Here is a 27,241-nt window from a genome sequence, read left to right on the forward strand (position 1 = left end):
GCTCTTCCCATTGGCCCATAAGCTCCATTTTCGTCGGCTTCTTCTCGCTCTCTCTGTGAGGCAGATGCGATGAGTCTCCGGTCATCGGCGTTTGAGTTTCTGGGTTTGGCGCTATTTTTGGAGCAATGACTTTTGTGGGTCAATCCGACACCGGAGAGCCATTTCTGGGCATCGTCCCACTTCGACGGCGTCGGCTTTCCAATCGCCGACCGGTGGTGGTTCGGCGTCCGGTTCGAACCGATTTTACGGAACTCTAAGCTGATTGCTCCATTACCGTTGGAAATCTCCGGCGTCGACGGTCCTAATCCGTAGCGTATCGCCTTATCCTCCGACCCAAATCTCATTTTCCGACAAAACCCGGAATCTGAAATCCGATATCAGTTCAACAGCTCTGCGTTTCTCGGTTTTCTAATGGTTTGACTTCACGCTGCACATGCACTCGACCAGGGAAACAGACCAAAGGAGACAACTTCACATTCTACCCGGAAAAGGAGAGAGAGAGAGAGAGAGAGAGAGAGAGATTAACTAAACAGAAGGATAAGTGAAAGGAACTAACAAAGGAGAGATTGAAGGAGAAAGGACATAAAGATGATGAGAAAAATAAAATCTGGAGAAACAATTCAAAGAATGGTCACTCTCAAAGAGCCACTTGGGATTGGGAGAGAAGAAGACGACGAAGGGAGATTCAGCAGACACATAAATGCCAGAAGGGTTGTTGCAAAAACAGAATGATCACTTGTAATGAAACCTCACTAACCCTTCTCTGTGTTGTGTATTTATGGGAATGGCATTAAAATAGACCAACCGATTCCAAAAAAAAAGGAAGTTGCATATGAAATTGATAATTTCAGATCTGGGTGGTGATAAGGAAAGAAATCGAGCTTTTGATTAAAAAAAAATCAAAACTTTAGACGTTCTACTGGTTTTGAATTATTTTGATGCGTCAAGTACTATAAAAAAATTGATTTTTATTTCAAAATTCTGATAAACTTTCGAATTATCAACAAATATTATCATTGTATACGTGGGGAAATGCGGCAGACCAACAAATATAATAAGAGCAAACATGTTTTTTTGTATAAAAAAAATATTGTGTTACAAAAACAAGAAGGAATCTCCAGACAGATAAAAGAGTCCGCAAAAGAGTTAAAAGGCCATTCAACACGGTTCCCGAGAGCGGTATTTTTAAAATACAGTTGTACTTGTAACGGTAAATTTATATAAGATGAAACGTGTACGGCTGAGATCTGCTTGGGGTCGGGTCGGATCGGGTCGGGTTCATGTGACCCTGTCACGTGGTGTCCACTGACACGCCACCTGGCTTTGTGGACCGCGTTTTGGTCTTACCCTTATTTTAGGTGTAATAAAATTCCTAATTATATTCTGCTTAGTTACAGATATTATAATAATACCACCCTATTTAATTATATGTACCTTCCGACTATATATAGTTTTTTTTATGTGTATATTTTATTTTTGACACTTTATTGTAAGTTATGGCCAAAAATATGCGCAAGTGGGCCGGTCGCTATAACTTTTGGTCGGACATTTCTGCAAATATGCACCTATTATGGCTCAATCATGAAGTTATAATGGGTTTTACGGCAAAAATATATATTAAAATGTATTAATTTTTTGCAGTGATATAATCTTTTAATTTGAAAATACAACGAAGTGAACTCGAACCGAAACCAAAACAACCATATAAAAGGGTGAAGGAAAAACCCCTAATTTCCAGACATAATTTGCTTATCTTGACTGTTTTATCAAAGTAACGGCAGTTCTGTTTCGTGTAGGTCTCCCATCACGCGACGAACCAGAAAGTGTCCGTTATCCAGAAGCAAACCTGACGACTAAGTATCCGATAACCGTTGTCGCGGTTCCAAGCATTCCACCGGCTATGACCTGACGAAGCGAAACCGAGACGAACTCAAGAACCGAAACATTCATCCAGATAAAGATGGAATCCGGCAATCAATCTCTTCCTTTGCCATGGATTGGTCACAATAATTAACGTTGATCCATTTTACCATATTACATATATACCTGTGGAGGGGTATGGCCGAGAAGTTCGTGCAGCGGTCTTCTCTCGGCCAAGGGATGTTCCGCCGGAAGTTGGTATACTATCTGATTCAGAACCTGGAAATCGAAATGAAGCCATACCTTATCAACTTCAATTGCGATCTTTTCTAGTATTTGTGGAAAAGCGAAAGCCGGGAGACACAAGTTAGACGTAGGGGTGACCAATTTGGTTAATAAACGAATAATCGAAAAACCGAAAATTTCTTTGAAAAATGAATGGTATTTAAAACCGAAATATCTGAATCCAAATATCATCAACATCAACATCATTTAAACCCAAGTTTATTTGGGGTCGGCCGTATGAATTTTTCATTTCTACTCATTTCGATTCAGGATAACCGAACAAAACCCAAAATGGGTAGTCCTGATTAGAATATGAACGAGGAAGAAAGACTCGACCTCGGCTTGGCGACCTGCGTGCAATCTTACTCCAGTTGCATCATACATCACCTGCCATGCCCAAATCACTCTCAGTTCTTTTTACCAATTTCTTCATCTTCCCAACTGTTCTTCACGCATTGAAACTAGAAAGCAAAGTACCAATGGGAAACGAGGAGAAGGGTTTCATCTACATACAATGGATGCCATAATGAATGCTAAAGCGAAATGTGATCCTCCAAAGCCATTTTGTAAACCAATGGCTACTGCAAGAGCTGTAACTGTTGCTGAATGCGCAGAAGGCATTCCACCGGATCCGACAAGCAGCTTCAGATCCCATCTTCTTTCCCTGTACCTGACGCAATCAATCTACAAACCATGTAATGGCTTTCCCGTTGTATGCATGAGGGTTGATGCTGGTTGCTAGCATTTGCTCCTTTAACTGCAGCAAGAGCAGAGCTCTCTTTGTCAAAAAAAAAAAAAAAAAAAAAAGAGCAGAGCTCTCTCTCTCTCCACCGATATTGCTAATTTATTCCTTTTTTTAAATTACGTAAATAAAATATTAAGAATATCTACGTAATTACAGAGTCATGGGTTGATACATAATAGTTCGGAAGAGAAAATCATGAACATGGCAAACAAGGATCATCCTCAAAAGTCAGAATCAGAAACAAAGCGGAATTGCAGAATCACATACGACAAAACGCACAATGTGATTCCGATCAAGGTACCTAAGAAGACGAGCACAGATCGCTCAAACACTCTCTTTCGCATATACGTACAATATACATGCGTGGGGGTGGATTTTGACGTACCAGGAGGTGAAGAATTTGATGGATTGAGCGATGGCGAAAGCTGCGACGGCGGAAATCAGAGGGTAATTCGTAAAAATGGAAAATGAAGGGGTCAACGATGAAGATGAAGTCGCCGATTCCTCCATGTCCGACCCGACCGATCTCCTCCGATTTTAGATCCGGCGATCTCTCTCTCTCCTCTAGACGAAGCCCAAGAAGACGACACAGAGAGAACGAGAATCCATTAGGTCAAGTTTTGGATTTGTGAGTTCTTTCTGCTTTCTCTGTTTTTTTGTTGTCCCTCTTCTGGTTGTCTCCAATGGCGTCGACCTTTCAACTTCTTATTCTTCTTCTTCCTCTTTCCTTTGTTGGTATTTTTTTGGCCTTTCTCTCTCTATTCATTAAAAACTCTATAATCCTACGCATCGAGTTATTTAATTGTAATTATTTTTTGAAACATATAAATATAATCAGGACTAAATCCCTTTTTAAATTACCTTTTTTTAAAGAGATTATAGGCCGGGGGTAGAATGGTTTTTTGTTCAATAAAATCCCTTTAAATACATTTTTATTTTTTCAAATTCAATGAAATAACATTATTTAAGAAATCTGTCTTGGTTCTAACAAATTAGAGAAAATGATAATTTTTCTACACATTTTGCTAAATTTAGTAAAATGTGATATTTTTCTACCCAAATTTTTAATTTGACAAATACCTACATCAAATTATTAAATTTTTCAAATCGATATACGAATTATCCAATTTAAATACAATTAACTATACAATCCGAAATTATCCGTTAATAGCTGATGTGGAAGACCTCGTGGCGCCTGACATGACAGACTACGTGGAAAACTTTTGTCACGTCAGCACAAATTTTCAAAAAAAGTGAAAAAATAAAATAAAATAAAATAAAAAATACATATATATATATATTTATATATTTATATCTACGTACAAATACAAATATAAACGTATATACTCTTATATATAAATATATCTATATATATATATACAAAATTAAAAATAGACACATATATATATACATACATACAAATATATTTATATATATATACACATATATAAATATATTTGTATGTACGTATATGTATATATATTTGTATAGATGTATGTATATATATGTGTTTATTTTTAATTTTGTATGTATATATAGATATATTTATATATAGGAGTATATATGTTTATATTTGTATTTGTATGTAGATATGAATATATATATGTATGTATATATATATATATATATTTTTTTTATTTTTTATTTTTTATTTATTTTTTTCGTTTTTTTAAATTCGTGCTGATATGGCAAAAAAATTTCACGTGGTTTGCCACGTCAGGCGCCACATGGTCTTCCACGTCGGTCATTAACGGACAATTTCAGATGGTATAATTAATTGCACTTAAATTGGATAATTCGTGTATCGATTTGGAAAATTTGATAATTTGGTGTAGATATTTGTCAAATTAAAAATTTATATAGAAAAATATCACATTTTGCTAAATTCGTGTAGAAAAATATTATTTTCCCAACAAATTACGAATTAATAACTTCCTTTAATGTTTATATGGTTCCAAACTTTGTTTTAGAGAGAGAGAGATGTTTTTCTCGCTACATTTCAAATCCAGTTGAATAGGTACAAATAATATTTATTTGTATTCGAATCCAAAAAAAAAATTTAAAAAAAATCGAATTATTTCTAAACAAATATTTTCGTGATAAAAACAATTAAATCATATATATATACACACACGATTTTTCAGCCAATTTCGTAGCTCCTAGAGCTCGGGAGAAAATCATCAAAACCAAGAATTTCCAGAGGCGAGGTTCAGACGGATGCAGGCCCTGCGGATTTTCTCGAGAAATCCTCTGTTTTCCGAGAAAATGTGAGAAAAGGGGAGAACTTTCCCGTTGTATGCATGAGGGTTGATGCTGGTTGCTAGCATTTGCTCCTTTAACTGCAGCAAGAGCAGAGCTCTCTTTGTCAAAAAAAAAAAAAAAAAAAAAAGAGCAGAGCTCTCTCTCTCTCCACCGATATTGCTAATTTATTCCTTTTTTTAAATTACGTAAATAAAATATTAAGAATATCTACGTAATTACAGAGTCATGGGTTGATACATAATAGTGGACCAGTGGCCCATATACTGATCCAATCCAGCCCTTTGATTTTGGGCCCACCATATCGGTTTTTTTTGCAAGACCTTTGGTTTTATGATTTTATAAAATATCAGAAATATTTATTTGTGAATGAAATATACATTTCTCTTTGATTAAAAACAATTATATATATATATATACTATTAAAAAATTCCACGTTTATTAGTGTATGGATTATATATTATTGTTTTACTTTTGGATATATTATCTTCAAACAAAAACCTTCTCCAAAGTCATTTATATTCTCTAATCCATATGATAGGCTTTTTTCACATAAAAACACTTATAATCAGAATCATATTTTTATATTTGAATTTTAATTAAAAAAAATTATTGATCATGTTTTAGTTGCGGTGGGTCAGCTTGTTAGTGGCCTAATTTCAGAATTTATCTACCATCAACTATTATCTTCGCGGAAAAGGCCTCACCACGTCCTCGATATTACAATCTTGCCACACCTCGGCATTGGTGGCATTACCGTAATAAATGAGAAATCGGACCCTCTTACATTAACTGACTAATCCCCGTATTTCCCCTCAGCTTCTCCGCACCAACGGATCAGAGCACTTCGTTTGTATCGCTTTCCTTATAAATGAAAAGGACGCTTTTTTATGTGAATATATTTCCCTCTCGTATTCACTGATTCCTCTTCTTCCATTTTCGCCGCCGATCGACAAACTCGCCGGAGCATTCGGTTCTATGGCATCCACCGTCGCAGGGTCCAGCATCGTCGCACTCAAGTCGGCCGGTAAGCTCGCCGACCGGGAGATCTGTCAGGTGCGGCAATGGGCTCCGCTTCAGTCCTTGGCTCGTCCCGGAGGAGGACTGCGATGTGGATCGAGACGATCGTATGCTTCCTCCGGTAATCATCTCTCTCTGATTGGCGTTTGGTGTTTAGGCATGGCCAGTTCGCACTGTCGCTGTTCCCTTCGATGTAGCCTCGTTTCGTGGGTTTCATTTGGAACCGCTTTTGCCTCTTTGGATAGTTTGGGTTTAGTTGCGTTCTTTTGTGGTTCCGACAAAAACATGAAATCCGTTTAATGAGTTCTTCGTGGTTCCGAGACGATCAATTGTTGTTTATGTACAATCTTGCCTCTTTGGATATTATGTTTCAAGTTTTCCTGAATATTGTAGAGATGGAACTAACACGACCATAATCTTCTTATGGAACACAGTAGTGAAAGCTCAGGTTGCCACTGCTGAGCAATCAACACCTGGAGCTGTTCAAAAGGCGGAATCTCCAGTGGTGGTTGTGACTGGAGCCTCTAGAGGGATTGGTAAAGCAATTGCTCTGTCCTTAGGGAAAGCCGGCTGTAAGGTTAGTATTACTTCCATTTAGTTTGCATCTTGTGTTTTTCATAGTTGTTAGTTATGATCAGTATAATGTTCAAGCATGCGTATGAACGATTTAGGTTTAGATATAAATTGGGTCAGAAAAATTTTGAATCTTGTTCGCTGTATTGTCTCTTTAAGCAATTCTGCATCTTGTTCATGTTTTGCTTGGCCCTCTGCTGTTGTGTTCCAGTTCTACCAAGGGGAAAGAAAGCAAACAAACTTTGAGCTACATTCTCTATTGATTATTTATTACTTCTGATCCAGAAATAAACATCATTTTACCGTTGCAGGTCTTGGTAAATTATGCTAGGTCATCAAAGGAGGCTGAAGAAGTCTCTAAAGAGGTGAATGATGCCCTGTGTTAGAATTTGATTCTCTTTGAAAGTTGCTGCACTAAGTTTATGGGATTTCTCATCAGTTTCCCCATAAAATTGATATAAATTTTAGATTTTGCGTTCTTGTGTTTTTGTTTCAGAGTTTTTATATAGTTTCCGGCTTGTCTTTTTCGCTTGAGGCTAACAAATGGTGTATATGTTCTATGCATGTCAGAAAGATCTTGTTATCAATACAAGAAGAAATGTCACACTTGAACTAGTACTCAGCTTCAAAAACAAGCGATGAGAGTATAATAGAAATTTGAGGCAAATGTGTTACTTGGACTTTTAAGATTCTGTTTATTCTTGGCAGATGCTTCTCAAATCCAGCTCCTCTTTTCCTTGTGTCTGCTCTAACATCAATTCCTTACGACCCTGTAGATTGAAGCATATGGTGGCCAGGCTCTTACATTTGGCGGTGATGTGTCAAAAGAGAATGACGTGGAATCAATGATGAAAACTGTTGAGTGATCAATTTGTACACTATATTATTTCCCTCTGTTTCTCTATCACACCAGCTTATTGGTTTGTTTTCTGCAGGCTATTGATGCATGGGGAACCATTGATGTCTTGGTTAACAATGCGGGTAACTAACTCCTCGCCTGCTGTATTGTGGATTTTAACTGGAACCTTCCTGATGTAGCAGCATATTTTCAGGAATTACTCGGGATACCTTGATGATGCGAATGAAGAAATCTCAATGGCAGGAAGTGATTGATTTGAATCTCACTGGAGTATTTCTATGTACTCAGGTCTGTATTCCTTCGATGTAATACAGAAACTTCGACCGATTCTCAGAAGACTGAAATTCATTCATTTATGCTTTTGTAGGCAGCAACAAAGATCATGATGAAGAAGAAAAAGGTATAACTATCTTCAACCTTCTACATGCATTCAGAATCATCCATGTGTCATCAAACATCTTAACATATCAAAAGTCAACAACGTAAACTAAATCTGTCCTAAATCCGTCCTTGTTGATACGGCGAGGTGTTATTCCCATGCGATAATTTTAAGAACCGTATATATGGGAATTAAAGTGGTATCCATTCAAGCACTTTCTTCTTTACGTGGTGCGATTCTCTGCATTCTGATATTGCAGGGAAGAATCGTTAACATATCATCCGTGGTCGGCCTCATTGGTAACATTGGCCAAGCAAACTACGCAGCTGCAAAGGCCGGAGTCATCGGTCTCACCAAAACCGTTGCCAAGGAGTATGCAAGCCGGAACATAAACGTACATTTTTTTCCAACATTTTCCCCACCATTTTCTGTTACTCTTTTCTTCTGTCTCCTGTGTTTGTGAAAGAGATGGTGTTGTGTAGGTGAATGTGGTGGCTCCTGGATTCATTGCATCGGACATGACTGCTCAGCTTGGAGAAGAAATGGAGAAGAAAATCTTGCAGACTATCCCGTTAGGTAAATGGATAATTCTCCTACTAAGTGCAATGAGTTCATTCATTATTTCTGGTTGGAATATTATGTAATAAAAAACATTCGGATGCGTCCAGGGAGGTACGGACGACCAGAAGATGTAGCTGGACTTGTAGAATTCTTGGCCCTCAATCCCGCAGCCGGCTACATTACAGGACAGGTCTCTCCACTGTCTCTTGTCTTCCTTTCTTGTTTCTTTTAAATAAGATTTTGCTGGTTTTAGACTGACTCTCTGCTGCAAGTAATAGTTCCATTGGTCTCTCTCTCTCTGTTGTTTTGTCTGATTTGGATAATAATTAGTGTTGGTTTTGGGTTTTACAGGTGTTCACCATTGACGGTGGAATTTCCATGTAAGCCTTTTTTTGGCTTACATCCTTAGCAGCAAGTTTCAAGTTTAGGCATTACATACACATACATGTGTGTGTGTTTGTTAGACGAGTGGAGGGTTCTTTTTTTTTGTTGGTTTTGAATTTATTAAAGAGGTCTCTGTCTGAATCGGATATTTGGTGCTCTTGGGTTTTGACACACTACCATTTTGATGATTTATTACTATTATTAGTTGTTTGGTCAAACTTTAGAGCTTTGCTACATTGAATTGCGTTACAAAAGTATTAAGGATGAAATTCGGTACCAAGAGAGAGCTTAAATAGAGCAAATGGCTTAATGTATGAAGAGAGTTTTGAAATGAGATGATGGTAGCAGGAGAGGGAGAGAGAGAGAGAGTTGTAAAAAGAGGCGCACGAATGAATCCTCGGGGCTTCTCTTTTGGCAAAATCTTTCATTTCATGTGCCATTCGGACACGGGGGTCGTGTTGAGCCGTTGCAATTTTGGACATTTACTGTCTGCCAATGTACAACTCAAACCCCACCCCAGATTTCGGTTGGTTGGTTAGCCTCACGTGACTCGACTCTTTGGACATATACTGTCTGTTTTGGGAGGAGGGGTTTATTTGATATCATACAATACAACTGACAAAGGCCACGAGAGATATGGAGATGAGAAGGAGAATGATAATTAAATATTATGCGAGTTCAGACAAGAAGTAATCAGCTCATTAAAACTCATCAACCGACAGACAGAGCGTAATAATAATAACATTAATAATAAAAGACGCCCACCCCACCATCAACATAGAAAACAAATCGACATTCAACAGTGACACATTTATTTTCCACCCATTCTCCCATATGCGACCAACGATTTCTTTTCTTTTTTTTTTTTACGAGAAGAATGTATAGTTCTTGGCAGAGACGATGATTGTTCTCAGTCCACCGATTGGAGATATGATCGTCAATAGAACTCCCACTATTATGCAGAACTGCAGAAATCATATTGTTTGCCCTCAACATTAATATAATTATATATATATATATATAGTGAAGCAAGTATATGGTATGGAAGAACATACCCAGTTAACGGTCCAAGACAGACCGAATCTCTTGGGTTTCTTGATAGCGAGCCACATGATGCATGGAAGCTGCTTCCCATTTTGCATTATGGGTTATTTATGAGGATTTGAATAGGGTTTAGAGACTTTTATCATTATTGTTGTCGTCGGGTGTCTCATTGGATTGATTAGATTCTAGGTTTTTAAGAGATTTTGGTAAAGGTTTCACCTTTTTTTTGGCTGGGTAAAATTCGTGGGTTTGTAGAAAATATGGGTTGGTGGTTGGATCATGAATCGTCTGTTAGTATTTCACGCATTTGGATTGGAGTTTTATATGCATCTTCTTCATCCTTTTGGGTTCTTTGTGTTTAGTGATTGGGCTAACTTGCATTTGTTCATAAGGGAATGGGGTTTGTTTCCTTCTGCTTCTGCATAATTGTTTTGAATCTTTTCCTTTTGGAGTTGCAATCTAGTTTGATGTTTCTGAAGTCTAAAGACTGTTTTCTTTCATCCGTTTCGGGTGAAGAAAAAGCACCCTTGAGCTGGTCATATTTCTGTGCCTTAATTTCCAATCCATTTCGAGGATTTAGGTTCACTATCATGTTTGGAATGGAGCAGTTCTATAACGAGAAAAACGTTATAACTCTGTTAATATAGATTGCAGAGCAATGTTATGGAGTTTCTCGGAAGTTACTTTTGTATATTTGGTCCGAAAATTTCTGCTTCAATTTATGGATACGGGCTAAGGTTGTCTGAATATCCTCCGGGGGGGGAGGTTCACGTAATATAACGAAATAAAGAAGGGACACTTACGTAATATGTTGTAGGAGCGAAGGCGAATCCACCGAAGAAGCCGAGGAGTCCGCCAAAGAAGGGGATGCAGATGCCGATGAACATTGTGAAAGCTGCGTGGTCGGTCGGAATGGGAACCAAGATCAGTCGGATGTGGAGGAAAGAACTGTTCGTATCTATATGAGAAATTAAACTTACCAACGTATAGAGTGCGGGTGATAAATCTGAGTTTGAATGAAGGGTTGAATCCCATTTTCTTTACCAAGAATGTCTCCAACATGTCAAAGACCGGCATCGCGTAAATCTGCAAGTAATAATCAATCATGTGAATGAACAAACGAATTTTTGGATATCCGGCCTTGGGTCTTGTTCCACGGGTTTTATGATCGAAACATCTCGTCCACATTTTGCTGGACTGGGTATCTGCGGTTCGAGTACCCATGATTGAGATGGATACGCACAAACCCGCGGGTATCGGGTTTTAACACTCACTCCTAAAGACAATAATGCTGCTGAATGATCAATGAAACGATGGTATACCTGATAGCTTCCAATGACATGGATGACGACGAACAAGTTAGCGGCAGCAATAAGCCAAGTGGGCTTCTCCAAGGTGATGAGGATGTTGTCATCGACGGCATTTCCGAACATCCAATATCCGATAAACGCAACAGGCAAGTAGCAGATGGCGACGACGATGTAAGCGACGACGACTCCTCTCCACATGGGAATCTTCGACGGCGTCTCCGGAGTTGAAGGGATGGTTGCCTGAATCTCCAACACAACGTTGTGTCCTGCATAAGCAAAGGCCACATCCCCCAGAGCATTCAAGAAATTGAACACTTTTCCTGTCTCGGTCGAAGCTCTGTAACTGTAATCAACATCTGGCTGGACCCCCTTGTGCACTGATGCCGTCCACGCGACAGTGGAGTATCTGAAAAAAAGCAGACCAAGGTCATGACAGATGAACATTCAAATGTTAAATCTCTGATGTGATGTTGTAAGAAGGCTTACGTCAAGGACATAACCGCGGCAGCGAGCGAGACACCGGAGATGGAGTTGAAATTGGGGAGGTGAGCCAGAACGAAGTGGATGGAAGCAAAGATCATGATCCAGAATGTTAATCTGATGTCTTTGCAATCCTTGCAGAGGAGATCATGGACTTTCTTCAAGGATTTCCCTCCCGTGACCATGTAAACGATGTCGACACCGACTTCCACGACGAGCTGTTGAGGCACGACGATCCAGAGGCCGAGCTTCTCGCCGAAAGCATGTTGTCCGAGTTCATGGTACCTGTCAAATCTCTTCCCAGGAACCATCTCGTGCATCTCCACCATCTGCCACAGGGTGTACAGCGTGATCACCCACGACATGATCATAATTGTCACTCCGGGTCCCCTGTGTCATGGAACAAATGCAATTTTTAGTCCAAATTCATCGCTGGATCATAAATTCTTACATATAGGGACTTTCAAATTCATCTCTCAATCCGAAGAACGAAAAAACATCACAACCAGTGAAAACGTTATTTGTTTGTGTACGGCGAAACGAAATGAAACGGCTAATACCAGGACGAGTTGGTGTGATCGAAATCAAAATTCAGAAAAATTCAAATCTGGAGTCGATCGAAATACCAATTTTTCCCAGATTTTAATCGAAACTGTACTGTGAGAAGAGAGAATTACGGATCAAACACGAGATCCACACATAGCAATTACGTAAACGATCTCCGGCACGAACAAAATCTGATCCAAATCACGGAACATTGAAAAACCAGAGAGAGAGAGAGAGAACCATCCGAGGTTGGACATGGCGTAAGGCAAGCTGAGGACACCGGCGCCGACCATGGCCGTGACATTATGAAACGCCGAGTACCACCATTTGGCGTCCCTGGAGGACGTGATCGGCAACCAATCATCGATGTTCTTCTGCTTCGCGGCGGCGGCTTCGCTCTCAGACAGCTCACTGTGCCTCATCTTCTTCTTCGTCCTCTTCTTATACTTCTTCTTCTCCGGTCACTTTTGCGATCTCCGATCACCAGCAGAGACAAGCAGACTGTGAGGGGCAAAGAGATTCTGCGGAGAATTTACAGAACCTCACCACGAGAAACTGTCAAACTGCGGTGAAGGAGGCGCTACAATGGCGTCGTTGAGACCGTGCTTTATATATTGCTCCGATACATGAACGTGTACAGCTTATATTTTTTCTATTTTTAAAAAATAAAAAATCCTTGTTTCCAAATTTGAAGCAAATGCGTGAGATTCTAACGGCTTTCCGTTTCGCCCATCTATTTTCCCGTAGCATGAGATGGATACGGCTGTTTATGTCTAAATATTACGTCTAAATTTACCGTATTGCCCTTACAACAGACATGTTCTCATCGTCTCTACGTGGGCTTTTTCGACATTGTAGTTTTTTTTCTCTATCTTCCCGACCCTAACCGGAAGTACGGAAATATTCAATTTCCCGTTATATTTTTATTTCTTTATTTGATTTTTTTTTATAAATATTTATATTTGATCGGATTGTTTTTATTAAAAATGTATTATATTCAATGTACATTCGTTAAGTTTAGTTTCGTAAAAATAAATACAAATTAATTCAGTTACTAATGGGATTTAATTCAAAGTAAAAAAATTCACTGTACGTACGTAGAACTTGTATTCGATAATACATTATGCATTACCGGTCTATGTCTCGTTGTTTATTTTAGGAAAAACTGATTTTCTGTAGTAGATAACCTTAATTAATAATGAGTGTTTTACGGCAAATATTTACTTAATCAATAGTTTCCTAATTTTGGCTTGTAAAATGATAAATCCACATAAATGTTTTTTGACTTTCCTTTATAAAATCATCCATATTTTTTTTAAAAGTTGGGTTTGTTATGAATTTGACGAATTTTTAAATAAAAGATTGACTAGTATATATATATATATAAAGAGAGAATTTTTGTTATAAAAATTTTAAAAACTCGCACCATTTAAGACCTACATAATTTTATCTATTCAAGAAGCATGTCTAAAAGTTACCAAATGTCTGAAGTTAACCAACTAATTCGAAGATTTTGTATAAGTGGATTGGAACTTGCATGTATTTTAACAAATGTAATAAATGCATACAAAAATTAGCAAAGTTTAATGATATTTTAAGTGAATTTTTTAATCTTTTAAAAAGGGAAATTTTGTTTTTGATTTGTAGAAAGGTAATAATAATTTCGTTTTCCCCTTTTATCAATGACATGGATGAAGTATCTCATTACAAAGCTCCTGGTAAGTACTTTAACAACAACAAAAAAAAAAAAAAATCCTGGTAAGAACGAACATTGTTTTTAGGTGATCACGCAATAAACGTGTGGAGGATAAATATAGAGATCCAATCCAAGATCTTCGGATCTCATCACGCAAGATATGTCGAGGATGTCTCAATGAATTAACTAAATCCACCGACCAAAATAACTTTCTACCTTTTTTTTTCTTCATTTGAATATATTACCTATTTAAAACATTCAATACGTAATATTAATATTTCAAAATATTAAAGAATTCCTTAAGATCGCTAAAACCTAATATAAATACCCGTATTTTAAAAACAATACAATTAACAATAGCCAATATATTGTTAATTAACAAATACCTATTGTTAATTGTATTTTAAAAACAATAGCCAATTAACAAAGTGCACTCAACCACAGATCGAGCCCCTTTCTGCTACAAATATTATAAAAAAATAGCCAATATATATACATATATATATATTGTAATTTTTCGATGAAAATCCGAAATAAAAATGTTATATACATATATATATATATATATATATATTCCTCTGATCACGTAAATTTTCCATAATTTTCAACAATTTTTTGTGAACAACTCGGTACTACAGTTGAATCAGAATTGCTCGGATTTGATAAGATATATATACAAATTAAAACATGAATACGTTTGTTGAAAATTATGAAGTGTTTATATAATATTCAGCCGTTTTAGATTACGAGGGTTGGAGATCTAATCGCAGAATTAGCATTTGATGTGAATCATACTAAAAATCAATGATTTTTTGAATGATTTTTTATGAAATAAAGAGTGTGATTAAAATTTTAAAATGGTATTATACAACCAATTCAAAGCTAATTAAATTACTACAAAACATTTTAGATTCGTGTTGGTAAGATCCTTAAACGACGGCGTTTTGAACAGTGATCCGCTGACAGCCAGTCTTCATTCTTTCGTCCATTGTGACAAAGACGAAGTCTTTGGCAGGGTTCGTACGGAACCCTAAATTGCTATCGAAGCTCTGTGAATTGATTATGTTGAAGATAGCTCAGTTATCTTCCTCCGAATCCACGCCTTCTATTCCCGCCTTCTTCTCCGCCGCCGCCGCTTCGTCGTCAACGCCTCCTCGTATGGGAGTTCTGTCTTTCAGGTCTGGTTCGGGTAAAATTTCATCGAATCCCTTTGTCGATTTGCATTTTATATTCTGATTTTCGTTTGTTTGTTAAGTTCCCATTTTGCATTATGGGTTATTTATGAGGATTTGAATAGGGTTTAGAGACTTTTATCATTATTGTTGTCGTCGGGTGTCTCATTGGATTGATTAGATTCTAGGTTTTTAAGAGATTTTGGTAAAGGTTTCACCTTTTTTTTGGCTGGGTAAAATTCGTGGGTTTGTAGAAAATATGGGTTGGTGGTTGGATCATGAATCGTCTGTTAGTATTTCACGCATTTGGATTGGAGTTTTATATGCATCTTCTTCATCCTTTTGGGTTCTTTGTGTTTAGTGATTGGGCTAACTTGCATTTGTTCATAAGGGAATGGGGTTTGTTTCCTTCTGCTTCTGCATAATTGTTTTGAATCTTTTCCTTTTGGAGTTGCAATCTAGTTTGATGTTTCTGAAGTCTAAAGACTGTTTTCTTTCATCCGTTTCGGGTGAAGAAAAAGCACCCTTGAGCTGGTCATATTTCTGTGCCTTAATTTCCAATCCATTTCGAGGATTTAGGTTCACTATCATGTTTGGAATGGAGCAGTTCTATAACGAGAAAAACGTTATAACTCTGTTAATATAGATTGCAGAGCAATGTTATGGAGTTTCTCGGAAGTTACTTTTGTATATTTGGTCCGAAAATTTCTGCTTCAATTTATGGATACGGGCTAAGGTTGTCTGAATATCCTCCGACATGCCTCCTCGGTGGAACTTTTATCTAACTTCTGTTCACAGCCTGTGGATTTTGTAGGATCTTTAAGCCGAATAAAGTAGCTTTCAACAATATGATTCTTTCAGCTATTGGGACATGCTGCATTCCCGGGTTTCACTCTGTTCGTCGTAAAGGGAGTAGGTCGGCTTCATCGAGGAAAAGGTTCATCAAGAGAAATGACCAATCATTTTCCACTGCTTTACAGAGCAGTTCACTCTTTGTTCATCCTCCTCCTCTTCCGTCGTTAGTCGTTTCAAGCAATCTCTCTCCATCCGATACCCCCCAAAGATCGGACGAATGGTTTGCCTTACGAAAAGACAAGCTTACCACGAGTACCTTCAGTACAGCTCTCGGCTTCTGGAAAGGAACCCGTCGTTACGAGCTATGGCACGAGAAAGTATATGACTCGGAATCACAAATCTTGGATTCCTCCAAACGGTTTGCAATGGACTGGGGAGTTCTGAACGAAGGAAACGCTATAGACAGGTACAAGAACATCACGGGTCGGGAGGTTAACTCGATGGGATTTGCTATTCACTCGAAAGAGCAACTCCGCTGGCTCGGGGCTTCCCCAGATGGCGTTCTTGATTGCCTCGGGATTCTAGAAGTGAAATGCCCGTATAACAAAGGGAAACCCGAGAGAGCCTCGCCATGGTCAACCATGCCATTCTATTACATGCCTCAAGTGCAGGGTCAGATGGAGATAATGGACAGGGAATGGGTGGATTTGTATTGCTGGACACCGAACGGGAGCTCGATGTTCCGGGTAACGAGGGATCGAGGCTATTGGGATCTAATCCACGGGATTCTCCGCGAGTTCTGGTGGGAGAACGTGGTTCCGGCAAGGGAGGCTTTGCTGTTAGGAGAGAAGGAAGAGGCGAAATCGTTTATGCCGACATCTACTCACAGGCAGACAGGGCTTGCCATTGGTAAGAGCATACGCTTGGCCGCAGAAGCAAAGCTTGTCTGTAAGGAAATTGCAGGCCAAGTCGAGTTTTTCAGGTGAATGTTGATTTCGATCAAAGGGTATTTGATTGATTGAAACAACATCTTTTTTTTTTTTGGGTTCTTTAACTGATATTATATAAGATTCATTCTTGTTGTATACTTATGAAAACTTGTGTAATTCAATTACATTCTGAATCAAAGAAAGTTTCTTTCTCAGCTCTTTGTTGGTTGGTAGAGTGTGTGTATATATATATAGGATTAGGGTTTGATCCAAAATTACAAAAGAAATATCAATGATACTTAAAATCAATTAAAAAAAATCGAACCTTTTAATGGGACTCTCTTAACTTGTTAAAGTTTGGATTTTTTTGTCGCATTTTATTAGTTTGAAAAAACATGGATCTCCAAATTTATTCATTTTTTTAAATAGAGATATAAAAAAAATAGGATTTTGTAAATGTAAACATTTTTAAAATTAAAAAACAACAAATTTCCAAAACCGATGGGTATCATTTCCCAAACATTTTATACGTTATGTGGATACCAATTTTTCCATATGATTTGGCGGTCCAGAGAATATCATCTGAGACTTGGACCAAAACTCCATCAGTGGACCGACACCAACTGTTCATCGAATTCCCTCTTACGTGTTCCGCTTTTACGAGGGTCGCTTGGTTTACTTTCATCGCTCCTTGAGTGAGTGTTCGCCCTTTGGTAACAAAGTGAAGAACAAGGGAGGAAAGTCTTCTCATTTTCTTCTTCTCGAGCCCTAACCTAATCTCTCGCTTCCTTCAATTCTTCCCACCTTCTTCTCTACCGATCCATCTGGGTTTTTCCCCTTCTTCTGTTTCGCGGGATTGTTAGTGGGTAATTCCTGCTATTCGATCGAGTTCTCTAGTTCGTGCGTCAGTTGGTGAAGCTTTTGAAATTTCTGGGGACCATCTGTTCGGATCGGTTATTGAAATGGCTACTAGGGTTTCTCCCGTGCCTGATTTTTGGGTTTGAGCTCGTTTTCCAGTCGTTGTTCTTAGCTTCTGTACTGTTGCGTGAAAATGGCCTTCATGGGGTTCGGCTTTGTTTTCTGATCCTTCGTGGGTTTTTCCTTGAACAAACTCTAACTCAATTCGACTCGTAAAAGTTCTGTTTTTTTTTTCTACTTGGAAAAATCTCAACTCTTTTCTCGCGGTTTCATTGAGAAATGTTCAACAAGATACTTAATAGGCTTCCGAAGAAGCCGTCTAAGGCTTTGGATCATCGTGAATTTGCTGCTGCCTCCATGGCTACTTCTACTAACCAGCTCGCAAGCCCGAGAAACAATGATGTTTCGAGAAGTAGGCCGGTGAATGGGGATGGTATGTCATTGCCTGGTCCAAGTCTGGTTCATGGTCAGGGTCAGGGCCAGGTTGTGAGCCAGAAACAGAATGGTGATCTGGGTCTGGCTTCTCTCGAAGCCTTGCCCGGATTCAAGGATGTTCCTAGCTCCGAAAAGCAGAACTTGTTCATAACGAAACTGAATCTGAGTTGTGCCGTGTTTGATTTCACTGATCCAACGAAGAATGGGAGGGAAAAGGATATCAAGCGGCAGACTTTACTCGAGCTTGTGGATTATGTAACTTCGGGTAATGGGAAGTTTAGTGAAACTGTGATGCAAGCAGCCGTGAGGATGGTTTCGGCCAATCTATTTAGGCCACTTAGCCCGCAACCCCGTGAGAACAAGGCCATGGAAGGCTTGGACTTGGAAGAGGAGGAACCATCTATGGATCCTGCATGGCCTCACCTCCAAATTGTCTATGAATTCCTTCTAAGATTTGTAGCATCTCCTGAGACAGATGCAAAATTGGCGAAGAGATACATAGACCACTCCTTTGTTATGAAACTGTTGGATCTTTTTGATTCTGAGGATCCAAGGGAGAGGGAGTATCTCAAAACAATCCTCCACCGGGTATATGGAAAGTTTATGGTGCATCGACCCTTCATCAGAAAAGGTGTCAACAACATTTTCTTTAGGTTTATCTTCGAGACGGAAAAGCATAATGGGATTGCCGAGCTTTTGGAGGTTTTGGGAAGCATAATTAACGGGTTTGCTCTTCCGCTCAAGGAAGAGCACAAGTTGTTCCTTGTCAGGGCCTTGATTCCCCTTCATAAACCAAAATGCTTGCCCATGTATCACCAGCAGTTATCTTACTGTATCACACAATTTGTGGAGAAAGACTGCAAGCTTTCAGACACAGTTATAAGGGGCTTGCTGAAGTATTGGCCTATTACTAACAGTTCCAAGGAAGTCATGTTCCTTAATGAGCTGGAGGAAGTGTTAGAAGCAACTCAGCCTCCGGAATTTCAGAGATGTATGGTTCCTCTCTTCCGCCAAATTGCTCGCTGCTTGAGCAGCTCCCACTTTCAGGTTGCCAACTTGCAATTTCTGCCTTCTGTTTGGCCTCCATTCTTTAACATTGCTTGCTAGTAATGGGTTTGCCCTTTTTTCCCCAACATCTCATGACTTTGTTTTATCAATGTTTATCTGTGTGGACCTTTTACATGTATTCAAATATTCTTTATACCGCACGATTTCACACAAAACTAGGATTGATAAAATTTGTACAGAACATAGGAACATGGGAACGAATGATTAGTAATGATTTCAAGTTTTTACAAATTTCAGAGGACTTAACCCAAAACCAAAATGAATGGAGAGCAAGAATTCATGCGGCTGACCCCTAATAAACTTGGGATTAAGGTGCTGCTGTTGTTCTTGTTATACTATTTTGGGTTTCTGATTTCCTGTTTCTGCAGGTGGCTGAAAGGGCTCTGTACCTGTGGAATAACGATCATATCGAGAACTTGATCAGGCAAAATCATAAAGGAATACTGCCCATTATCTTCCCGGCCTTGGAGAAAAACAGTAGCAGTCACTGGAATCAGGCAGTCCGGAGCTTAACACTTAATGTCCGCAAGATCTTTTCTGACCTCGACCTAGAGCTATTCGAGGAGTGTTTGCACAAGTTTCATGAAGATGAAGAGAAATCGAAGGAGATCAAGAGAAAACAGGAAGCTACCTGGAAGCGCCTCGAGGAGATGGCTGCAACAAAGATTTCAAGCAGTCAAGCAGTTCTCATTCCTCGCTTGGTTCCTGCCGAATCTTCCTTAACCTAGCAACGAAGGGAATAATTTGTACATTCTGTTAGCCTTCCTTCTGGTGATCGAGAATGCTCTTCTGCCATAGAGATGAAGTCCGTTATTTTTGGTGCTCGAAGAGGATCCATATGATGTGTGCTCATGTCAAACCATTGGTGAATGCTGCATTATGCATATGAGCCGAAGAGATTATGCTGGTAAATCTGGTGTCAGTTTGCAAGTTCATACAAAGGGTCAAAATATTATCTGCAGTTTCTCGGTCTTGTCGTGATTCAGTCACTTTGCATGTATTCCATTGGATAGTATGTATTATATTATATGTCTACATCATCTTGCTGCTTTTGTTGCTGAGAGCGCATAGCCATACGAATATTCATAACGTTTTGAGAAGGGTTTCATAGTCATATCGTCTCTCCGCTTCTGTAACATATATGCATACGCATACATGCATGGATACTGTATGTTCATGAATCATGATTTGTCTCTCTGCCCATTAGCTCCCATTTCAAGGTACCCTCTTTCATGATTCTCACACAATTTCGTGAACTGCATTTGGATGGTGTGAGGTTTTCGTTTTTGTCAAGTTGATTTATCTTTCTGTTCTCTCAGCAAATGCATCATTGAACCCTTTTCTCCATTCTTGGCTCAACTAGTGAATGTTTTTTCCATTGACTTCCCCTGTTTTAGTTGTATTAAGTATTATTAGCTGTGCATCCTTCCAAAATCACTGAGTTGTATCTCACATGTATCTTGTGTTATCCATGTATGTAACATGATTATCCTGTGTCAGATTAACCAAATACAGATTGATTTCTTGACTTAGCATAAGTCATTAAGCCTTGGGTATATGCATTTGTTTCGTGTCATGCTATGGCGACATTATGAAATGTGACAAGCTCCTTCGTGTATACATACGGGTGTTTCTTAATATGATCAGGAGGCACATCTAGGACTCAGGTATACACCCTTTGAGAGTCTCACCATTGGTTCGAGTTTGATTAAACTTGTCTTTATATGAGTTTTTCATGGTGTTTTTACCTTTTTTTTCAGACCGGTTTAAGAGGTCTTATCTTTCAGTAACTGGCGAAGGAGAAACAGACATGGAACTGCATCATCACTTTATCAACCCCTCGCCTTGCGTTGGTTTGATCTCTTTTTCTGTCTTGTGGGTTTTCTTCCTGACATGAACAACTTGTTGGGTACTGCATAACCAAGGAGCCAACTAGTTGAGCCTTTTTCTTAATCTTTTTGTCCCACTTGCATATAGGGCAAGAAGCTTACAAGTAGAGGTAGAAGTGCCTGCCATGGAGGTGAAGGTTGAGATTGTCGGTAAAGACGGTTACTGCTGCTACAAGCTGTTGATGTACGAAGGAAAACTCGAACCTTCCCATCTGAAAACAATGTTGGAAATCTCCTAAGTCGCTTCACCGTAAGAAATGAAGATCCTGAAGTATCTTTTGGAGAGTTGGGTCAGCGAGTTAAGGCAGAAGAAGGAAGAACTCGATCTGAAATGCAGGGACAAGCTTGAACCCAGCATTCCGTGGCGACGATCAAGACAGTTTATGCTTGCATCCATTGGTGTAGAATGTCCTTGTACGGGTAACGGGACAGATTTAGGGTGGGGGAAGTCGGTATGGGGGCTTAAGAATTCAACAGCAGCGTTCAAGGACAAGGACGTCATAGTACTGATAGACCCAAGGGAAAAACAAATGTATAGAAGCATGGTTGACTCTGACAGAAGAAGACATGTATTTGCCTGAGTAAAAGACAGAAAGCTGCTTGAATCTGCTTCTCCAGACCCAGGTATCTCGATCTAGCATCAAGAACTAAACAGTTTTTTTTTCTCGTGTTTTTTCATGTTATCATCTCTGTTTTTGTTCTTGCCCTCAACTACATTAGTATCTGCAAATTATGGATTTGCAGCCAAAGAAGATCACTGCACCGTTCTGTAGCTTTTGATGTTTCTGGTTAATCCTCCAAAATATGCAAGGAACTTATGAAGAAATCCAATTTGCTTTGTTTCTTTGGAACTATGCCTCAAAAGGGCACCCAAAATTTTTTTTAAGTAAATTTCACATGAAATTCAGACATTATTAAGCAGTGGGGCCGTGTTTACGTAATATTGCCATTATAAAGAACGTCAAAATGGTTGATGTCAGATTTTATGACAAGACCATGCATTTGAAAGAGATGTCTGCGCAACTTTTGTCTGGTTCTGTCCAAGAATCTGGAGCTCTTCCCCATGTTGAATCTTTAAATGAACGTAATGATCTGGTTGTCCTTTTATGATGCAGGAATCAATATGATATCTCTAAGAATCTCCATTGATGCAGTCTCCGACCGTCTTGGTAGCAACAGTATTTAAACTGTCGTCTCATTCCACCAGACTGTAACCTGTGCTGATAAAGATTTTGTGGCAATGGAGAAAAAGGTTGAGACTTTATCCAGAGAAATCGTCAAACCATCTGCTCCAACTCCTAATCATCTCAAAACTCTCAAACTTTCACTTCCTGATATTCTCAGCTCTGCGTTTTACACGGGAGCACTTCTCTTTTATGCTGCAGATCATCAAAAGTGTCCTGTTTCTTCACAGGAGATATCCTTGAAGCTCAAGAAATCTCTCTCTGACACCTTAACCATCTTCTACCCTCTTGCCGGAAGAATCAATGGCTGTTCCATAGACTGTAATGACGAAGGTGCAGTTTTCGTAGAAGCTCGAGTGGACTGCCTTCTCTCTGATTTTCTGCAAAACCCGGTTCCCGAATCACTGGAACTTCTCATCCCAGATGATGCTCACTCTTCAAAACCGGTTTCTTGGCCTGTGCTCCTTATCCAGGCTAATTTCTTCAGTTGTGGAGGATTGTCCATCACTGTCTGCCCTTCTCACAAGATCACTGATGCAACTTCATTGGTGATGTTTATCAGAGGATGGGCAGACTCCACACGAGGTTTAGGCATTACCATGATTCCTGAGTTCACTGCATCCGATTACTTCCCAGCACCTCATGTACTTCCCTTCAAAGAGATGGGTAAAGTTGATTTTGAGCAAACAATCTGTGTTACAAAGAGGTTTGTGTTCGATGCTGGCAAGATCAAAGAGCTCAAGACCAGAACTGCAAGTGCCCTCGTCAAGAATCCAACCCGTGTTGAAGCTGTGACCGCGCTTTTATGGAGATGTGCTACCAAGGCTTCAAGATCGAGTTCTGAAACACTGAAAACATCGGTTCTGCAGTTAGTGGTAAACCTACGAAGATGGGTTTCTTCCCTGTCTGAAAACACAATCGGGAATCTCTTATCATTCATGATTCTGCAAAACGAACGACGTGAAATGGAAGAGATCATGGAAGTGGTTGGTGAGTTGAGGAAAAAGAAGGAACAGTTCAGCTCGACAAGCAACGAGAGATTCTCCGGAGGGGACAAATCATCGATGAACATTCTCGAGTTTGTGAAAGAGATGGTGAAACTATATTCAAGAACAAAGGATTTGGAGCTGTACACGAGCAATAGCTGGTGTAAGCTACAAATCTATGAAGCAGATTTTGGATGGGGAAAACCAGTGTGGGTTACAGGGAGAGGAACTTCCATTTTCAAGAACTTGATGCTTTTGCTAGATGCTAAAGATGGGGAAGGAGTAGAAGCATGGATCACTCTTTCACAAGAACACATGAAGGTTTTGGAACATGACACGGAGTTTCTTGAGTTTGCTTCACTCAATCCCCCTCCATTGTCTTGATCTTAAGACAGAAACCAAACTCAGAAAACTCAAAAAGTATAAAGTCCCTTTGGTGAACTCAGAGATATTTACATGGTTTGGTTTTGAAATTTGTGTTGGGGTTTGTTCAATAATGGATGTCCTTTCTTATGTGTCTGAATGCTATAAAAGACAGCCTTTTGGGAAGGTTCCACTGGAGTTTATAAAAGGCATAGCCTTTTTAGTTTCGAATTTTTATTAAAAATTTATTTTGATTTGATTTTTTAATTCCATTGAAAAGATTAATTTATTTTAAAAAATTATATCTAATATATTTTCAAATCAAATTCGTTATATTCTGTAAAAGATGATGACTTTAAAGATATTTAAAGGCTTACATCATTGCCATTGCTAAAAGAGAAAAGAGTATGACACTTAGAGAGCATATCTCGTGTTGCACATTGTTTCCATGATTTGTTTTTCCCAGTTAGTAATATATATACACACACACACAATCACACAGAATCATTTAATTCGCAGCTAAATTCAATTAAAAAAAAAAGAAAGTCAGAAACTTTAATTACTGATTTGATATTCAAAACCAATTGAGTCAGTAGTTAATTCCGGCGGTTTTCTGCTCATCTACTTCACCCACCACCATCTCTTCCCATGTTTTCAATTCTTCTTCTTCTTCCTTAAGAACCCTAAATTCCTCCGACATTTCTGGATCCGTGGGAGAAAAAAAGAAAAGAGCCCATCTTCTGAATCCTCTCATGGAGCTCTGCGCTTTCACAGAAACCTTAAAGTCTCAGCCAATCTGGGTCATCGCGCTCTTCGCTATTGGCTCCATCTCCGTCTCCAAGTTCATCTTCTCGATCCTCAGATGGGTTTACATCTACTTCGTCCGACCCGCCAAGAATCTCAGAAAGTATGGATCTTGGGCTATCGTCACCGGACCCACCGACGGAATCGGTAAAGCTTTCGCCTTTCAGTTAGCCCACAAGGGGTTTAATCTCGTACTCGTGGGTCGGAATCCGGACAAGTTGAGAGACGTCTCAGATTCGATCCTATCCAAGTACAGTAAAGCCCAGGTCAAGACCGTGGTCATGGATTTCGCCGGAGATCTCGACGAGGGTGTCAACCGGATCAAGGAAACGATCGAGGGTTTAGACATCGGGATTCTGATTAACAGTGCCGGGATTTCGTACCCGTACGCGAGGTATTTCCACGAGGTTGACGAAGAGTTGCTAAGAAATCTCATCAAAATCAACGTTGAAGGGACAACGAAGGTTACACATGCTGTTCTTCCCAATATGCTTCAGAGGAAGCGAGGCGCAATCATCAACATGGGTTCTGGTGCTGCAGCTCTGATTCCTTCATATCCGTTCTACTCCGTCTATGCCGGCGCCAAAACGTATGAAATTTTCACCGGTGAATTCGTTTGTATTGATTTTGTTTCATTTACTACTACTGCTTCAGAGCGTTTAAATGGCGGAATTGCAGGTACGTGGACCAGTTTTCAAAGTCTCTCTATGTGGAGTATAAGAAGAGTGGGATTGATGTTCAATGCCAGGTACAGTTTTTCTTGCAGTAGACTTCTGGTTTTTTGTGGAGTAAATCTTGAGACAAGTTTGCTAGTAGATGGCAATGGTAAGAACCGCATCTTCATTGACAGTGGAATAGGATCTGATCGAATGATGAGTAAGAGGAAGACTTTTGCATTAGGCAACTTAATGTCCTGTCTTCTTGGGGATTATCTTGACTTTGTCTGAAAGTGGGTTTTCAGAAACTTTGTCGATGGTAATGGTAAGAACAGTATCTTCGACTTCATTGGCAATGGAGTAGAATTTTTGTCTGAAAGTGGGTTTTCAGAATCTTCATTGAAAATGCCTTTGTCAACTGGTTTTTGCAAAACTGAATCTTTGTCGATGTAAATGGACATAGGTTCCATTGTACGTTGCGACGAAGATGACATCGATCAGAAGAGCTTCTTTCATGGTGGCATCCCCCGAGGGATATGCGAAGGCGGCTCTTGGCTTCGTAGGGTACGAGCCACGCGTGACTCCCTACTGGCCCCACTCACTCATGGGCGGAGTCATATCGGCCTTGCCCGAGACTGTGTTCGAGGCTTTCAACGTGAAGAGATGCCTTCAGATCAGTAAGAAGGGGCAACTCAAAGATGCAAGGAAGAACCAGTGACTGTTCAGTTTCAGATGCCAAAAGATATTTATGATTCCTTTCAATTGTGAAAGTTGTCTCTTTTAATCTTTGAAACATCTTTGATCATAATTCATAAGCCGACTTTACTTTGCCATTAGCTTCTTGTTTGTTTATTTAGTGGCATATTTTCCAATTTATTGTGATGTTTTTTAGTTTTTAATATGCGGGATTATTTCGGTTTGGATTCGGTTTGATTATGTTCTGTTTTGATTATTTCGGTTTTAGAAATATTATAATTATTAGGTTTTTATATTCAATTCCTTTCGGTTTTGAATAAAAATACTTATTTTTCACATTACTTTCAATTGTTTTAGATATTGTTTTATTTAGTTCGGTTTTTTAATTTTAATGAAATCATAATAATTTAATTTTTATACCATATTCGAATTAAATACCATTACATAGGACTAATCCCACAAAAAAAATCCAAACTTGTTAAATATTTCATATAAAACCCTGAACTTGCAATATCCCACAAAAAATCCTTAATTTGATAAAAATTTCTACCAAAATTATAAATTTACAATTTTCTTCCATGTAAAATTTTTGACTTGTTTGACCAAAAATTTTGCTGACGTGACACGATATATTGTTGACATGACGCTGACTGAGCTGATACGTCAACGTCACGTCATCATTTTAAAAATTAAAATATTTAATAAAAATATATATACACAAATATATATATATATGAATTTATATATGTAAATTTATATATTTGATTAAAATATTTGTATATTTAAAATTTTAAATTACAAACTTAATATATATACAAATATATATGTATATATATTTGACAAAAAATTAGAAATTTATATTTAAAATTTTAAAATGATGGTGTGGCGTTGACGTGTCAACTCAGTCAGCGCCATATCAACAATCCGTCGTGCCACATCAGCAAAATTTTTGGTAAAAAAAATTAAAAGTTTTATACGGAAGAAAATTGTAAAATTGTAATTTTTGTGGAAGTTTTTACCAAATTAAGGATTTTTTTGTGAGAGATTGTAAGTTGAATGTTTTATATAGAATATTTTAAAAAGTTTAGGGTTTTTTGTGGGATTAACCACATTATATATTATTTGGTCGATTATCATTTTCATTTCGCAATTGCAATTCACTGGTTCAGCATTTTGAATTTTGATGTTGTTTTTATATTTTTTTTCCACAACCTTGCCAAACGAACGGCCCAGATCAATCCAAAACGAGTGAGCCCAAAACACCAAAACGCTGCCGTTTCATCTCCCTCACGAATCACAATAGCTTCCCCTCCGCAATATTTGCTGCCGCCACAACTCGGAGACT

The 27,241-nt window shown here is 38.7% G+C and overlaps 8 protein-coding genes across 13 annotated transcripts in view; 5 read left to right on the forward strand and 3 right to left on the reverse strand.

Moving 5' to 3' along the window:
- LOC104807651 overlaps nt 1–753 on the reverse strand; it is a 2,217-nt gene extending 1,464 nt beyond the window's left edge. The window contains exon 1 of one of the 2 annotated variants that reach the window (XM_019202453.1): nt 1–753. In XM_019202453.1, the coding sequence (XP_019057998.1) occupies nt 1–344 (344 nt within the window). In that variant the 5' untranslated portion in view covers nt 345–753. The other variant, XM_010533028.2, reaches the window with a different exon arrangement.
- An 858-nt stretch (nt 754–1,611) lies between these two features.
- LOC104807658 (uncharacterized membrane protein YuiD-like) lies at nt 1,612–3,648 on the reverse strand. 2 transcript variants are annotated; one of them, XM_010533047.1, is made up of 5 exons: nt 3,276–3,648; nt 2,659–2,809; nt 2,482–2,532; nt 2,047–2,139; nt 1,612–1,905 (listed from the first exon to the last, which is right to left on the reverse strand). In XM_010533047.1, exons 1-5 carry the CDS (start codon nt 3,398–3,400, stop codon nt 1,831–1,833), a joined length of 495 nt encoding a protein of 164 aa, XP_010531349.1. In that variant the 5' UTR covers nt 3,401–3,648; the 3' UTR covers nt 1,612–1,830. The 2 variants fall into 2 exon arrangements, with proteins under 2 accessions (XP_010531349.1, XP_010531343.1); XM_010533041.1 differs by having other exon boundaries at nt 2,659–2,815; nt 3,276–3,644.
- Nucleotides 3,649–5,970: 2,322 nt separating this feature from the next.
- LOC104807673 (3-oxoacyl-[acyl-carrier-protein] reductase 4) lies at nt 5,971–9,143 on the forward strand. Its single transcript, XM_010533058.1, has 11 exons — nt 5,971–6,290; nt 6,604–6,746; nt 7,054–7,107; nt 7,519–7,599; nt 7,678–7,723; nt 7,795–7,889; nt 7,969–8,001; nt 8,240–8,374; nt 8,463–8,556; nt 8,649–8,731; nt 8,893–9,143. Exons 1-11 carry the CDS (start codon nt 6,128–6,130, stop codon nt 8,923–8,925), a joined length of 960 nt encoding a protein of 319 aa, XP_010531360.1. The 5' UTR covers nt 5,971–6,127; the 3' UTR covers nt 8,926–9,143.
- Nucleotides 9,144–9,566: 423 nt separating this feature from the next.
- On the reverse strand, nt 9,567–12,899 carry LOC104807683 (lysine histidine transporter 2). Its single transcript, XM_010533067.1, has 7 exons — nt 12,546–12,899; nt 11,766–12,149; nt 11,292–11,685; nt 10,950–11,055; nt 10,773–10,864; nt 9,981–10,049; nt 9,567–9,890 (listed from the first exon to the last, which is right to left on the reverse strand). Exons 1-7 carry the CDS (start codon nt 12,725–12,727, stop codon nt 9,792–9,794), a joined length of 1,326 nt encoding a protein of 441 aa, XP_010531369.1. The 5' UTR covers nt 12,728–12,899; the 3' UTR covers nt 9,567–9,791.
- A 2,079-nt stretch (nt 12,900–14,978) lies between these two features.
- On the forward strand, nt 14,979–17,112 carry LOC104807694. 4 transcript variants are annotated; one of them, XM_010533077.2, is made up of 2 exons: nt 14,979–15,190; nt 15,972–17,112. In XM_010533077.2, exons 1-2 carry the CDS (start codon nt 15,064–15,066, stop codon nt 16,952–16,954), a joined length of 1,110 nt encoding a protein of 369 aa, XP_010531379.1. In that variant the 5' UTR covers nt 14,979–15,063; the 3' UTR covers nt 16,955–17,112. The 4 variants fall into 4 exon arrangements, with proteins under 4 accessions (XP_010531379.1, XP_010531387.1, XP_010531396.1 ...); XM_010533085.1 differs by having other exon boundaries at nt 14,979–15,179; nt 15,988–17,112; XM_010533094.1 differs by having other exon boundaries at nt 15,058–15,190; nt 15,988–17,112.
- A 373-nt stretch (nt 17,113–17,485) lies between these two features.
- LOC104807730 (serine/threonine protein phosphatase 2A 57 kDa regulatory subunit B' theta isoform-like) lies at nt 17,486–20,432 on the forward strand. The gene is made up of 2 exons (XM_010533125.2): nt 17,486–19,297; nt 19,687–20,432. Exons 1-2 carry the CDS (start codon nt 18,095–18,097, stop codon nt 20,044–20,046), a joined length of 1,563 nt encoding a protein of 520 aa, XP_010531427.1. The 5' UTR covers nt 17,486–18,094; the 3' UTR covers nt 20,047–20,432.
- A 1,989-nt stretch (nt 20,433–22,421) lies between these two features.
- On the forward strand, nt 22,422–23,933 carry LOC104807719 (BAHD acyltransferase At5g47980-like). The gene has a single exon (XM_010533113.1). The coding sequence runs from the start codon at nt 22,448–22,450 to the stop codon at nt 23,759–23,761; it is 1,314 nt and encodes a 437-aa protein (XP_010531415.1). The 5' UTR covers nt 22,422–22,447; the 3' UTR covers nt 23,762–23,933.
- Nucleotides 23,934–24,261: 328 nt separating this feature from the next.
- Nucleotides 24,262–26,131, forward strand: LOC104807739 (very-long-chain 3-oxoacyl-CoA reductase 1-like). Its single transcript, XM_010533136.2, has 3 exons — nt 24,262–25,133; nt 25,223–25,292; nt 25,664–26,131. Exons 1-3 carry the CDS (start codon nt 24,493–24,495, stop codon nt 25,916–25,918), a joined length of 966 nt encoding a protein of 321 aa, XP_010531438.1. The 5' UTR covers nt 24,262–24,492; the 3' UTR covers nt 25,919–26,131.
- The last annotated feature ends 1,110 nt before the right edge of the window (nt 26,132–27,241 follow it).

Source organism: Tarenaya hassleriana, unplaced genomic scaffold (genome assembly GCF_000463585.1).
Source record: "Tarenaya hassleriana unplaced genomic scaffold, ASM46358v1 Cleome1, whole genome shotgun sequence".
Lineage (NCBI taxonomy): Eukaryota > Viridiplantae > Streptophyta > Magnoliopsida > Brassicales > Cleomaceae > Tarenaya > Tarenaya hassleriana.

Excerpts from the sequence above, each read along its gene's own strand:
- LOC104807658 (XM_010533041.1), bottom strand. The coding sequence starts at position 3,400 with ATGGAGGAATCGGCGACTTCATCTTCATCGTTGACCCCTTCATTTTCC. Across the intron at positions 2,140-2,481 it reads ACGCAGGTCGCCAAGCCGAG|GTTCTGAATCAGATAGTATA; the intron begins GTCGAGTCTTTC and ends TTCGATTTCCAG. Across the intron at positions 1,906-2,046 it reads TCGGCCATACCCCTCCACAG|GTCATAGCCGGTGGAATGCT; the intron begins GTATATATGTAA and ends TCGCTTCGTCAG.
- LOC104807673 (XM_010533058.1), top strand. The coding sequence starts at position 6,128 with ATGGCATCCACCGTCGCAGGGTCCAGCATCGTCGCACTCAAGTCGGCC. Across the intron at positions 7,600-7,677 it reads TGGAATCAATGATGAAAACT|GCTATTGATGCATGGGGAAC; the intron begins GTTGAGTGATCA and ends TGTTTTCTGCAG. Across the intron at positions 8,732-8,892 it reads CCGGCTACATTACAGGACAG|GTGTTCACCATTGACGGTGG; the intron begins GTCTCTCCACTG and ends TGGGTTTTACAG.
- LOC104807683 (XM_010533067.1), bottom strand. The coding sequence starts at position 12,727 with ATGAGGCACAGTGAGCTGTCTGAGAGCGAAGCCGCCGCCGCGAAGCAG. Across the intron at positions 11,056-11,291 it reads ATGTCATTGGAAGCTATCAG|ATTTACGCGATGCCGGTCTT; the intron begins GTATACCATCGT and ends TATTACTTGCAG. Across the intron at positions 9,891-9,980 it reads TGTCTTGGACCGTTAACTGG|TTCTGCATAATAGTGGGAGT; the intron begins GTATGTTCTTCC and ends TGATTTCTGCAG.
- LOC104807694 (XM_010533077.2), top strand. The coding sequence starts at position 15,064 with ATGTTGAAGATAGCTCAGTTATCTTCCTCCGAATCCACGCCTTCTATT. Across the intron at positions 15,191-15,971 it reads GTCTTTCAGGTCTGGTTCGG|CCTGTGGATTTTGTAGGATC; the intron begins GTAAAATTTCAT and ends TTCTGTTCACAG.
- LOC104807730 (XM_010533125.2), top strand. The coding sequence starts at position 18,095 with ATGTTCAACAAGATACTTAATAGGCTTCCGAAGAAGCCGTCTAAGGCT. Across the intron at positions 19,298-19,686 it reads TGAGCAGCTCCCACTTTCAG|GTGGCTGAAAGGGCTCTGTA; the intron begins GTTGCCAACTTG and ends CTGTTTCTGCAG.
- LOC104807719 (XM_010533113.1), top strand. The coding sequence starts at position 22,448 with ATGGAGAAAAAGGTTGAGACTTTATCCAGAGAAATCGTCAAACCATCT.
- LOC104807739 (XM_010533136.2), top strand. The coding sequence starts at position 24,493 with ATGGAGCTCTGCGCTTTCACAGAAACCTTAAAGTCTCAGCCAATCTGG. Across the intron at positions 25,134-25,222 it reads GTCTATGCCGGCGCCAAAAC|GTACGTGGACCAGTTTTCAA; the intron begins GTATGAAATTTT and ends GCGGAATTGCAG. Across the intron at positions 25,293-25,663 it reads GGATTGATGTTCAATGCCAG|GTTCCATTGTACGTTGCGAC; the intron begins GTACAGTTTTTC and ends AAATGGACATAG.